This window comes from Polypterus senegalus, chromosome 3 (assembly GCF_016835505.1).
Source record: "Polypterus senegalus isolate Bchr_013 chromosome 3, ASM1683550v1, whole genome shotgun sequence".
In the NCBI taxonomy this organism is placed as follows: Eukaryota; Metazoa; Chordata; class Cladistia; order Polypteriformes; family Polypteridae; genus Polypterus; species Polypterus senegalus.
Genome location: NC_053156.1, coordinates 124,623,432 through 124,637,839, shown reverse-complemented (window position 1 = coordinate 124,637,839; position 14,408 = coordinate 124,623,432). Strand labels below are relative to the sequence as shown.

Below are 14,408 nucleotides of genomic sequence, written 5' to 3'. Positions count from 1 at the left end.
CCTACATTTTTTAATACGATTAAGTGTTTTTTTATTTTATTTAATCTGGGGGGAAATTCATGAATGGGACAGTGAACTTGTGATTCAGTTCATCAGTAGATGAACATCTGTCTGTCTATCAAAAGCACTGTGGTACAAAGGTTAGGCTTGTTGCCTCATGGCTTAAGAGTCCTGGGCTGAAATCTCACTCTGGGCAGTGTTTTCACACTCCCCCAGTGTTGGTGTGGGATTTTCTCTAGGTAGTCAGGTTTTTATCTTGCATCCCCAAAGATTTTCAGGTTAGGTCAACTGGTGATTCTAAAGTAGTGCTTTGGCATTGTGTGTGCAAGAGTGGGCCCTGCTATATAGACTGTTGCCATATGTAGACCTAATGACGGTGTTGCACATGATGCTACCCAGGGAGACTGTTTACCCTGTTCCCAAGCAAGTGGACCCATATAAGAGTGCCCGGTTATGAACTGGCTCCTGCCTTCCACACAGTGCTGCTGAGATAGGCTGCGTCCCCAACACAAAAAAAAAATCATCATCTATCTTTTTCCCTACATTATGTGGCTCATCATTTCCACCTGGGGGGAGAGGGTAAACGTTAACATTATTCAAAGTTATTGTCTGTTTTACCTGTATTTTTATCACTCTTTAATTTAATATTGTTTTTTGTCAGTATGCTGCTGCTGGAGTATGTGAGTTTCCCGTTGGGATTAATAAAGTATCTATCTATCTATCTATCTATCTATCTATCTATCTATCTATCTATCTATCTATCTATCTATCTCCTGCTTTGCACCTTAATCCCTGGTAAGGATTATATTTGTTTGAGTTAAGATATTATTCATAGATACAGTATTTACACATATGATATTCTCAGATTTACCAAACACTGCACTATCATGCTGCCCTAATGTGCAGAGCCGGTGCCTACACCAGCAGTCCCTACCATAAGAGTGTGTGTAGACAACTAAAATACCTTAACACATCAACATCTAAATGTGATTTATAGCTTTTATTAGGAATTAACATCATTACTTACTGGTACATTTTTTCAGAGAACAAGAAGGTTACAGATCATGATCACCAAATCAAGAAAGTGTGTTTTTGGTCTAAAGAAACACATGTAATAAACACTGAATGTAATGTCATCCCCATGCAACAATTCATCATAGCCATGGTCACCCAGAAACTGCCATAATGTATCCGTGTGCCTGAAACAACTGAGGTAGTTCTTGAGGTGGGTGGTCTGTCTTGTATCAAAGGTCATGTTATGTATGGCATACTTGGGCCTTCTTTAACAAGTGAACACTTCAAACATGTTTCCAAACACAAGGCCATATTTTATCAAAAGAAAAGTCTGCAAACAATAATTATAGCAGCAGAAATTTTAATCAAAGCAACATGAAAACCAGTCACATTCTCAAGTGAGTGATTCAGAAACATAATTTGCCCTCTTAGTTGCGATGGTTTCAGCTGAAGTCCTTAACAGTTTCCTTTCTTCAGCAATTAACACAGCATGTGCAAGGCAAAAGAATCAAAATCAATGAGACGTTCTTTTGTGTGGGCACATGTCTCGATGGACAATTCAGCTAAAGGGCCAGAATTATTAGAGAATATGTTCTTCATTTACTGCCTCTATTTTAAAAACCAAACTGGATTGCAACGCAATTCACTTAAAAAAATTCAATATCAAATGTCAAAAAAGAAGTTAAAAAACAGCACTCTTTACACACATTTAACAGTTATGTTCAAGTGGTAGACATGCAGTGCACCAAGAATGAGCTCCATCATTTAGCACAGTGAAATTACAACATACTTGTATACAAAAGCAACCTGAAGTGATGCTTGTCTACAAGAAAATAACTGACCTGGTTGTGACATTTCCAGAACAACATTTTTGTAACTGAGAACTCCCATTACTGGTAAAGACAGCAAGCTGACATTGAACACTCTTTTAATGAGAGTGATCAGATTTTTGCAAGTCATTACTGGGATTCCCGTGATGGGCTGGCACCTCATCCAGGGTTGTTTTCTGCTTTGTACCCAGTTCTGCTGGGTTAGCCTTTATTCTCACAAGCCTGAATTTGGCTTAATTGGTTTGGCAATGTTATGTTTTGTTACTACTGTTTTAAATAGCATTTACAACGAGTTATAAAATCAACAAAACCATGTGTAAATAAAAATGAATAAAATAGTGGTTTACCAGGTGCAGAAAGGGATAATGTTAGAAAAGGAGAAACCATCTACAAGTTCCAACTGCTAAGGGTTCAGGAGGCTTACATTGAGGTAGGTGAAAATAGATGGATGTAGTTATTAAGTGATTTATTTACCGCTTCATTTCAAGTGTATTTTGGGTCAGCTGCTGTGATACTGCACTACAGTTTCTACTTGGGATCAAAAGAATATCTATCTACCTGTCTGTCTGTCTGTCTGTCTGTCTGTCTGTCTGCCTAAACTGCAGATTGTCAAGTTCCCCAAGCCACTAGATAGCTCCCTATATACTGTATTATGTCAGCCCCCTTATTCCTGGTGTGCATTAGATTCTGGAGCTACTAGATGGCATTGTTTTGAGATGGTCACATGACTCTGTTGGGCACTCTTTAACTCAAAACTGTGTTTATGTGTACTGAACACCAATGAAGTACAGAAGCATAGATAATTTAACTTTAAATAAAAGAAACCAGGAGATGGAAGAATCAAATGGTGTGGGCAAAGATGAATTAATATTAACAGGCAGTAGTCAAAGTACCAAGAGGAGCAAACCAAACCAGACATCAAAGGCAGAACAAAGAAGAAAGCAACAAAATTTCTAACACAAATTTGTTCTTCGTGCTACACTAATTCTTTTAGAATGGTGAATCCAGTGCACAGATAATGAGTAGCTGTGTGTTTTCATTTTATGTTTTATAATCTTCACATTATATGTCTGACAATGGGCTTAGCAACTATAAACAACATGACATGTCCAAGACAGTAGCAAAAATGTCAGCCATGGTAAAACACAAAATGGTGTCACCGGAATAACATGTAATGTAAATAAATCAAAGAGACTATAAACGCTGAAGTCTGCAAAATTAAGCAAATTCAGCTAGAGATTTATCTTGAGATTCATCATACCCTGGAGATGCTCCACACATAATCTTAAGGTAGGCTATAAATGGATTACCCCTGCTATGACATACTGAATACAGGGTACGTGAGGTGAGGTTTGGAGACCTCCTGTCTCTCAGTGTTACAGCTCTTGTAGTTTTTTCATTATTATTGTCTCCAATAGTCTGTTAGTTTCACCTGCTTCTGTTGCTTTTCTCTCATACTAAAGCTTTCAGATTTGGACCATGCTCTGATGCTTCTAATTATTCTGGTTATGTGGAATAACAGTGGTTAGTGCTGCCTGCTGCCTCACAGCTCCAGGAGATTGAACATTCTTATTTTGTCCAAGTGGATTTTTTTTCAAATCCTTTGTCTTTCCTCCTCCATTCCAGGTGTCAGATTCATTGGCACCTTCATGTTATCACGCTGAGGATGTGCATATGTGATGGATTGGAACACTGTGCCGATCAGACTCTTCACTTGTACTCAATGCTGTTGTAATAGGCTCCAGCCAGAGGAGCCTTATGTTGGGATTAAATGGATTTAGACAATAGTTCTAGGTGTTTACCATGACCAAGCAAGTATATTGATTTGCAGTGTTTTACAAACCACTGTGCCAATGTTTACATATTTGTTGCTTTTGGGTAGAGACTACTAAGTTTTAGAACATTTTAAGATGCCAATAGCCTTACTAGCCTTTTCTACTCTCAGGCAGCACCTACTTCAATGGCATCAAAGCGAACTTTGTTGTGACAGTGGCTGCAGGTGCTACATATAACATTAAATTTTACAGTCTGTTAGGTGAAATGTGCTGTTGTCATTCACATTTTAAGGTAAAAGTGAAAAGCATGGACATATAAATATTTTATAGCATATTGTCTGGACACCTTATATAATTCCATTAATACCCTAGAAAAATAGACACTGAATATGCTGGCATTAATGTATTCAAAGAGGTTTTGTGGTGGGGCACATTTGTATGGACATCGAGATGCAAGTCTGTTCTCTTCTCCAGGACACCTGACATTGAAGGAACTGATAAGTGATTGCAAGACTAGACCTGATTATGGTGAGAAAAGGAGAAAAGAGAAGAGACAAAGATGACAACACAGATTCATTTGCTGAATCTCCTGTTTTTCAATGGGTGCTTTTTCATGGAGTATTACAGTGTATTGTGTCTCACAGCATGTTACTCTTCCTTCTTTCAATTGTGTAATAAACAGGGAGACCAGGGTTTTCTTAAATCTTATTGTGGCCCCCATGTTTTTAGTTACCTCAATATTAAAATTAAATTCATATGGGTGAAAAACTATGGATGTACCAAACAACTTTACTAAAAGGATGTGAGCAAAAATGCACAATTGCAGCAGTAGGTTGTGCTGATCTGAGAGGTGAACTCAAAATATATACCAAAAAAATACAATGGAAAGCAAGAGTCAAGAAATATTTCCTATTTTTTGCAAACAGTAAATTTAAAAAAAGGTTTCAACTGCATTTAATACATTATAGGTGATTCTTTATATCTTACAGTATATATTATTATCTGTCTCAAAATGCAGTTAGAATTTCTGTGAGCTAAATGGTGGCCACCTCTTGATAGTATGTCTTAAGTTTATTAATGCCATGTGAAGGATAGAGCAAGAGCAGCACAATGGCGCAGTGGTTAGAGGTGTGGTCCCACAGTTTAGTTCCATTGCTGTAGTAGTTTGATTCTGAGCCTGGTCACTGTCTGCATGGTATTTCCATGTTTTTCCTGTGTCTAAACAGTACTGCAGTTTACTGCTACATCTCAAAGACATATTTGTTTTGTTATTAGGGGATTCTTAATCAGCCTCATGTTAGTGGGATGTGTGAATGGGCCCTGTGCTGGACTAGAAACATGCCCAGGACTGGTTCTTGCTTGGTGCCAAGTGCTGCCAGGATAGATTCAGGCCTCTACAATCCTAGACTGGATAAAGAGAGTACATGAAGTGAACAGATAAATGGAGATCAAGACTCATTTTGATGATGTGCTGCTAAGTATGGTAGGAAGCAACCTAAAAATATAGTGCTGGAGACAAAATGCATGTGTAGAAAGCCAGAAAAAAACCCCAGATACATCTGCTAAAGTCACTAGTGGTCTGTAGACTGTAAAAAGGCAACATGTACTTGAAATCTTTGCCTGCATTAAGTAATGGAAAGAAGATTTTTTTCAGGTCATTATTAAATAGGTAAATGAAATTGCTTATGCATAATAAAAAGGCTATCAAGTTTTGTTCCAGTAAGAAACTTTGTGAGCCCACTGGATTGAAATGATTGTGACTCTGTAAAAGCTTCCGAGATATGTTAACAATGTAAGGTTGCTGTGAAGAGATAAAAGTAATTGAACCCTAATATATTGGCCCTTCTTTTGACCATAATTCCTTTCTGCTGTCTTCCTTTAGTGGGGTTCTTCCCTCCTTTCTGCCCTTTCAGCTGGCAGCAGTACATTAAAAGGATGGTTACTGGGACTCATTGACAATATGCATGCATTTTGCTGTGTTCTGCTACTTCTGTCCTGTGCAAAAGGTTCTTAAATATGAAAAAGAAACCATTAAAGTTCAGGAGGCATGCTTGATGTCTACTACAGAAAATGACTCTGATGGACAAATTGTAACAGCATCTTCAAAGTGAGTGTAACTTAAGCCACCAGTGAATCTGAATCCCTGTTATTATTACCCTTTTAATAAATGGATGCTAGATTGCCCTTCCCTTCCCAGGGAAGGTCAACTATTGTAGACAAAATCAGTAGTACCCTGTTCCCCTTTATTCAGCATCTGAGAAAATAATTGCACATTTTATCTTCACCAAGTCAAGAAAAAGAGAAAATGCCTTTAAAGGATTTTAGGGCTGTTTCATTTTTAAAGACTAATTTCAACAATACCCCCTTCCCGCTCTGACCTCATTTTTTATACCATTTTAGGTATAACTAAAGGGATTATGCAAATGAAAAAGATTGTCTCGTTGAATGCCTGGATCATAGAATTGAAGTAAAAAAGTGTGAAATTTTAGCAGATCTGACCGCCAAACCTGTCCACCCCATCCGCTGCCCCAACAAACAATTTTAATTTCTTTATAACAAGTGAAGCTTCCTTTTAGATTTTTTACACCTTGAGGGAATTTTGGTTTTCAATTTAAAAAAGTGTACTAAAAGGATGAGGGACCACATATTTAAAAAAGGAAGAAGGCTGAGAACTTTCTAAACATGTACTATGTTCTCTTGGCACAATGTCCGTCCAAAGCAACAAAACAGAAAAAACACATAAAAGAAAGAAATAAACCCTGTAATTCTAAAAAAATGCATAAAGTGGATCTGTATAATTGGACAAGATGATCTCAGTAGCAATATATGCTGTCATACGTTATATAATAGTACAACATACAGTATGCATCATTTTAGCAGTGCATCCATTGGAGCTGCAGCACAGTGTGAATTTAGCAAGCTGGACAAGTGGGCTGCTTGTTTGGGGCTGACAACGTGCATTCTGAGCACAGCACAGTGCATATTTTAAAGACCTCTTTAACAGAGAAGCTCTCCCTTTTTGACATATGGGCTCCTAATAGCACTCAGCACAGCCTGCACTAACACCGCTTTTGTATCCATTGCTCTGACTTTTTTTCCCCCAAAAATCTATACCTGTATAATTATTGATTTTCTGTGTTATTAATACTATATAGAATAGCAACATTATGATTTTTAGAACATGTTTCAGTAACGCTTTAGAGTGCATCTGTTACTCCTTTATTCTTATGTAAAATGACGTTAACACATGCTTATTCTGGTCTACATTACCCATTAAAACATCAGTAGATGGGTTATTCATCTCTGTGCAGAATAGCATATTTTAAGAGCCTGTGACGGGCTGGTGAAATTACTTATAAATATGAAGGATTTACAAGTTTTACACTGAAGTTTGCAATATCAAGAGAAAGGGGGTTTTACTTAAGTCACCTGTGACCATTCCAAAGTGACCTTATTGTAATAGGCCAAATTGTGCAGAAGAACTGATGCTTTGCAATTGTGATTAACACCACAAATGCCTTTATTCATGTCTTGTGACATAATAGCATATGAGTAAAACATGCATTTTTGCAGTATCTTCACTAAAATGTTATCCATGTTTGTGAATGTGTTCTTTATTCATACTCACAGGAGGTGTGACTAGGCAATGGCCCTGATTATTACAATTTCGAGATAATATGGTTGTAATAAAATCATGAATTACTATTTCTTTACTTTATATATGTCCTAAATAAATAATGAAAATTCTAAAATACATTTGGAACTTCTGAAATCATTTATGAGGAAAAAAAAAAACTGAGCCAACACTCAGTTTACCTTATCTGCTACAGCCAATTGAAGGGAACAGGGTTATTTCAAAGGCAAATGAAATAAATATCCTGTAGAAAGCAGGTAATCATAAGAATGTTGATTTTTTCTATTTCTATTTAAACATTTGGGATATTAACACAGGCCTTGAAAAATCCCAAAATAAAGCCCATAAGTCAAAAGTGGAGATGTACTCATATTAAGAAGGGAGTTACAACAGAGAAAGCAACTCATTTGTCACCCAGTATTTCACCCTGGTAAGCATTTTCACCACTTTTTTAAACTTCTTTGCACCTTCCCTTATTTTCCAGTGGCCAGTTAGCTTTATGCTGTGGTCAGATAGCCTGGTCAAATGTCCAGTCTCTTCATTGAAGTGGTCCACCAAGATTTAACTCATGAGTTATCACTGTACTATTCTGAGTGATCACACCTACAGCAAATCAACAGAGATTATCCAAGGTATTAAATAGGAAATTGTAATTTTGATTCTCACTCCTTTTCCTACCAATTTCAGCGGTTTTAAACTATTAAACAAGAGAAGGAAGTACCTTCATTAGTCCAAAGGCCTGTGGAAATCGAAAAGAATAGCACATTTTTAAAAAGAAGAATACAAAGGAAGAGGGATGAGCGAGAAGTGTCCCGTGTTGTAGTCAAGCGTGGAAGCAGTTTTTTCTCATCCTTCATGTGGCCTGTACTTGACCTTTGCCTCCTTCTACTGTGTTACACCTGTTGTTGTAGCAGATCTTTTTCCATTTTGCTGTTGTTCGTGCTGCTGTTGCAGTTCAAAAAGCAGTTGACAAGTAGGAGACATTTGGGACATCAGACTCCATATACTGCTGGTTGAAAAGTGAAGCGGAGGGTGTTGTGCAGCTGGTGTTGTCTAAACATTGCAGGCTTATTTTTTGTTGTTTTATATTTTTATTCCTTTCATGGAGCTCTGTCTTTAATTAGTCCTGAAAGAAAAGCAACAGAACAAGTCATTAAAGCTGGCAGTAAAAGGGCAAGCATCACAGTATGTAAATGATTATTAAAACAAATATAAATTAATCACTTGACCTGACACACCAATCCTGGTTAAATATGACAGGAATAAATTCAAATCAGTTCAAATGAGTCATATTTTCTCACCACCATATATGACATTTGAATGAGAAGATTAGTGAGATTTGCTGTGGATATAATCTCTGATGTTATTCTTGGAGGGGAACAGTGATTGTATGTTGTTTTAACATACAGTTCTAATCCTAATTGTGCCTTTGCTAGAAGCCAAATGCTGTCTGTAATTGAAGTCCTGCCTGATTTGGGCCTCCTCATAGTGCAACGTAGCATCTACAGGAGGTCATGGGGCCTACCAGAAAGTGTTCAAATATATTTTTGGCTTTCAAGTGTAGAGTTCATCCTGTCTTCTCCACATTTATTGGTGTCTTGGAATGACCCTACTGTCCAGAGCATTAGTTATTAAGTACATGTAATATGTTCATTCCTTACAAGTATGTCCCATAATAGGAATATTTATGTGAAGTGTATTTTCTGTAGTGATAAATGTAAAAGGTTCTGTTTAATTTAACCCTATACATGAGTAAGCACGTAATGTCCTGGCACCCTGTCCAAGATTGGTTCCTTCCTTGTCACTAATGACAATAATAACCTTTAGTAATAGGTTCAACCTTCACACTTAACAAGCAGATTCGGAAAAGTGATCAATGAATAATTCATTGATAAACACATTTATGAAAAGGATAGGTGAATAGATGATGGGTTCATTTTGAGTAACAGACAAAGGCACAAATAACTCTACATTGGATTTATAGTGACTAACACTTCATTTTAAGTTGTCACCTCTTTGCTTTTTAATTTTAAGGCAGATGAAGCAAAACACTATCTAGTATGATTCTTGAAAATGAGTCAAACAGATTTTGGAGACTATTTTTAAAGTTATAGGGTTTTATCTGAATTAAAAAAAAATAAAATTCAGTTTAGGTAATATGTCTGCACAAAGGCATTAGGAACGTTGCTGTAATGAAAACCAGTGAGTGGCAAGAGTAGCCACCATGAAATGAAAAAAGAAAGTGTATGAATTATTTTGCTTGTAGAAAGTATGAAAGCATAACTGCAGCAAGTGTGCATCTATATGTAAATAAACTGATCTCACATTTATTTAAATAAATGACTGTTTTATAATTTAAAATTTAGTCAAGTTCAAATCCCAATGAAAAACAAATTTTCAAGTAAACGCATGGTCCTAAAATAAGAAAATCCAACAAAATGAATATTAAATAAGCAACATTAAAGTGCTGTGTTACATCAGGTGGGGAAAAGAAGTTTTAACATTGCAAGAAATATCTTCTGATGGGGAGTACTTTTCCTTTTAGTGGAATCCTAATCTTGTATACCATGAATGTGAACAATTATTGATCATGTTTATAAGCACAAAAATTCTAAAAACTGTAGTAGGAATAAACAGAATAACTGGTACATATCCATGCATGTGAAAGAGTAAATGCACTGTCTTGCAGTTCTATAGTTTTGCATATACAGACATAACAAATAACCTTTTAGTCCTTATCAGTCCTCTTGGTAAGGAATATTCAAGGTTTAAGAAGTATTCCTATAAGTAAAGCAAAAATCAGAACTTTGTTTATTTCAAATAAACATACAAGCTCTTAACTGTAGGTGTTCATTTCTAAAGAGGCTCACTTTACTTTTTTACATTTGTCTGCTGAACTAGGGTTGAACTGTATATTGAATGATCCCTTTCTTGCCATGGCTTTGAAAAATATATATTTATGACAAGGCACTGGTATCCCTTTTTGCATTAGACCCCACTGCCTCATCTACATGGAATTGCCAATATAGGAAATTTAAACTTCCAATGGAAAGGATATAGGTTCAGGAAAAGGATGCATGGGTAGTAAAAGGTTCATATGGACCAAATGGCCACAATAAAACCCAAGTGATTAGCTGAACTGATGACATTCTCCTGCAGATCAGTTGGATGAAAGCATTTCATTTGCTGTGTCTCTGCATGCAATACAGTACCCAGATTTTTGTATCAGGGTGGTGCATGACTGAAAATATGGACAACACCTTGAATAATGTGAGTTGTGTTACAATGATGATGTGAATGTGATGGATATGGCTATATATAGTCACACAAACACACATGGGAGATGGTATACAGGCTCAAACAATATTATGTCACAGATGGACCGGGAGTTGGTGCTGTAATCTGATGCTTTCTACTGTTGTCCCTCTGCAGACCAGCTGAAGAACCTGCCAATCAATCACCTCATGTCAGTCCCCAAAACCAGCCCACCAATGAAACCATTTCTGTTCTCCAGAACACTCCTATGGATGACATCACTTCCAGTTCCAGCTTCCCTGAACCCTCCACTTCCTGCTGCTACAATATATATATCCCAGATTCACCTATGTTAGTTAGTTCTGTTTTAGACTTCTGTCTGTAAAGACATGTTTGATTTGCTTTCCTTTTTCAGCGTTTTTTCAAATATACAGGATGGCCTCCTTCACTCCAACCTTTTTGTGACTCTCTTGTGCTTATTACTATATATATATATATATATATATATATATATATATATATATATATACTAATAAAAGGCAAAGCCCTCACTCACTCACTCACTCACTCATTCACTGACTCATCACTAATTCTCCAACTTCCCGTGTGGGTGGATGGCTGAAATTTGGCAGGTTCATTCCTTACAGCTTCCTTACAAAAGTTGGGCAGGTTTCATTTCAAATTCTACGCAGAATGGTCATAACTGGAAGCTGTTTTTCTCCATTTACTGTAATGGAGTTGAGCTCGAAAGCCGTGGGGGGCGGAGTTTCGTGTGACATCACCACGCCTCCCACGTAATCACGCAGTACGTAGAAAACCAGGAAGAGCTCCAAAAAGCGCTGAAGAAAACATGCAATATATAATTGAGAAGGCAGCGAAACAATAAGAAGCAAGCGAGTGACATATACAGCCATATTCATGAGTGCTGCTACTTCGGAAACAAAGCACGGTGTAAACCTAAAGTTTAAATTAAGTTCATAGACAGGCTGCTGCTGGCGTTTGTAATTTAGTGCCTGCCCATATAAGGTCGTCCGTCAGCGGCAATCCAATAAAAACACTGCCGCTAAATATTCACGGGTGAAGGACTGTGCTTATGCAGAGGAAGATGAGATGGTCAGGGTGGTGTTTGGCACAAACTCAGCGAAACTGCGAGAGAAACTTTTAAGCGCCGGGTCTTAGCTAACATTAAATACAGCCGTGGACATAGCTGACATGGCACCAGCACAGCTGGGAAACTTCGATGCATGTACACCGAGCGGCTCACGTGAACTGACGCAGTGCACAGACAAAAAGCAACTGTTCCAAAGAGTGCTGAACAAAAACTGAATTACACAATTGAAAAGGCAGCAAAAAAATATGAAGCGTCTGATAGATAACTGTAATCTTTACAACGATTGACAAACACGGAATGTAACTTGAACACAACACATCCTACAAATACGAACCTGATTGAAAGAAATAATGATAATCAAATCCTTGAAAACAGCAACACTCATAACACTCACAAAACAATTACTGTATATTAACAATCATGTTACGTTATTTTTAAAATGTTCCCTTTTCTTTTTAATAACTTCTTTAACACACTACTTCTCCGCTGCGATACGCGGGTATATACCCCAATCTACATACTCGAATAATGGATACTTTATTCGCCATCAATGATTGTTTTGGTAAAGCCATACTCAGTGTATTCATTAGATGAGCGGTAAAAAAGTAAGAGTGAGGGGAGGGTGACTTATTGAGGCACGCAGGCAAAACCACAATAGCACGCGGGCTCGATGTACTGTAGTGCGCGTCAACTCGATCTGAATTGCGCGATCACATTCGAAAAAATATATCTTTTCAAGTTCTATTTAGTCCATATGTGTCAAACTCAAGGCAGGGCCACATCCGCCCGGCGTAATTATATCCGCCCGAGATCATTTTATATACTGTATTATTGTTATTAATGGCCCGGGATATGAAGCGCTGGTAACACAATAAACTACAGATCCCATAATGCAGCGCTTCAGCTGCCTTGTAACACTTACGCGTTAATCAAGTCTAGCTTATGATGCTGCAAGTTATTGCAAAGCTAGCCCACACGATGCCGAAGAGAAAAGTTGATTCTGAAAATAGAGCCTTTAAAAACCGATGGGAGGCTGAGTATATGTTTACTGACATTGCCGGTAAACCCGTGTGTCTCATTTGTGGAGCTAATGTGGCTGTAATTACAGAATTTAATCTAAGACGGCACTATGAGACAAAACATCAGGATAACCTGAAAGACCTGAATGCAATGCAGAAGATACAGAAAGCAGAAGAGTTAAAGAAGAATCTGACACTTCAGCTTTTACCCGTGCACAATCACAAAGTGATTTCAAGTGAAGCTGCTTTTATGGGAGACACAAATGCACCAGTGCAACTTGCCCCACTTTCCCTGTTGCCAAGTAATGTTGAACCAAGTCGGCACAACGGTGTTCCCAAACACGCACTTTGCTGATAAACTGAGCGCACTGCGCACTGAGTTCGCACGGCGCTTTGGTGACTTTGAAGAACAAAAAAAGAATTTTGAGTTGTTTCGCAACCCATTTGCGTCGATGTGGAAACTGCACCTGTGCAGATTCAGATGGAGGTGATTGAGCTGCAGTGTAATGGCACACTGAAGGCAAAGTACGATACTGCAGGGCCCACACAGTTTATTCACTCCATTCCCGCAGAAATGCTCCAGCTCCGTCTACATGCAGCTCGAACCTTGTGCATGTTTGGTAGCACATATCTGTGTGAGAAGCTCTTCTCAGTGATGAAGACTAACAAAACAGCACACAGGAGTCACCTCACTGATGAGCACCTGCAGTCCATCCTGAGAATCTCCACAACACAGAACCTCACACCAAACATAAACGAACTTGTTGCCAAAAAAAGATGCCAGGCTTCCAAATCTGATAAAATGACATAAGAGCAAAGACAACTGAATGATGATTTGTTATTGCTGAAAAGAACAAATTTTATTTATATTTCCAGGTTTTGTTATGCAGCATGTTCATATTTGAATTTGTATAATTTTGACAGGATATATTTTTATGGAGAGCAAAATCTTTTGGGATATTTAAAATTTAAGTTTATTTTTATATAAAATTACATAAGAGTAAAGAAATTTGAATGTTTGTTCTTTTAACGTTACTTTATTTCTAACTTGTATAATTTAGACAGGATATATTTTATGGAGAGCAAAATATTATAAGTTATTTAAGGTTTGAGTTGATTTATTCAGGAATAATATTCCTGTCTGTTTTTATTCATATTTATGTTCAAAAAAGTAAAGTTTTAAAAGTTTAGTTTTAGTGTGTTCAATAAATGTTTATCCTGTTCGGCCTGCGACCTAAAGTGTTTTTGGATTTTGGCCCCCTGTGCTATTGAGTTTGACACCCCTGATTTAGACGACACAAATATCTTTGGTTGGAATGTAAGGCGAATTTACTCTTTACATTTGTATGGTGAAGAAAAATTTATGCAATGATGCCTACATTTAACTTACATTCCTACCAAAGATATTTCTGTCGACTAAATAAAAATTCCTTCTATTTAAAATTTAAATAGAACTTGAACAGATACGATAGTTCATAATATCCACGCAGACTTGCACATAAGAGCGGGAGTCATACGCTTTAACAAACAGCGTATTGCACTGATACGAAATAGCCTGCCCATTTAATTATTTAGGAATGGATAAATAAATTAAGATTTTGTACAAATAATGTTTTTCATTTTTCTTCCTTGATGGATTCTGCCACCCCCAGCAACAGTTGCTCGCACCCCAAAGAGTGTATGTATATATATATGTGTATATGTATAGATATGTATATATATGTGTATATGTGTATATGTATAGATATGTATATATATATGTTTATATGT

The 14,408-nt window shown here is 37.2% G+C and overlaps 1 protein-coding gene across 2 annotated transcripts in view; it reads right to left on the bottom strand.

Moving 5' to 3' along the window:
• Positions 1-1,049: 1,049 nt before the first annotated feature.
• Positions 1,050-14,408, bottom strand: part of sobpa (sine oculis binding protein homolog (Drosophila) a) — a 506,753-nt gene continuing 493,394 nt past the window's right edge. Inside the window, exon 7 of one of the 2 annotated variants that reach the window (XM_039747886.1) lies at positions 1,050-8,379. In XM_039747886.1, the coding sequence (XP_039603820.1) occupies positions 8,354-8,379 (26 nt within the window). In that variant the 3' untranslated portion in view covers positions 1,050-8,353. The remainder of the gene's footprint in view (positions 8,380-14,408) is intronic. The other variant, XM_039747882.1, reaches the window with a different exon arrangement.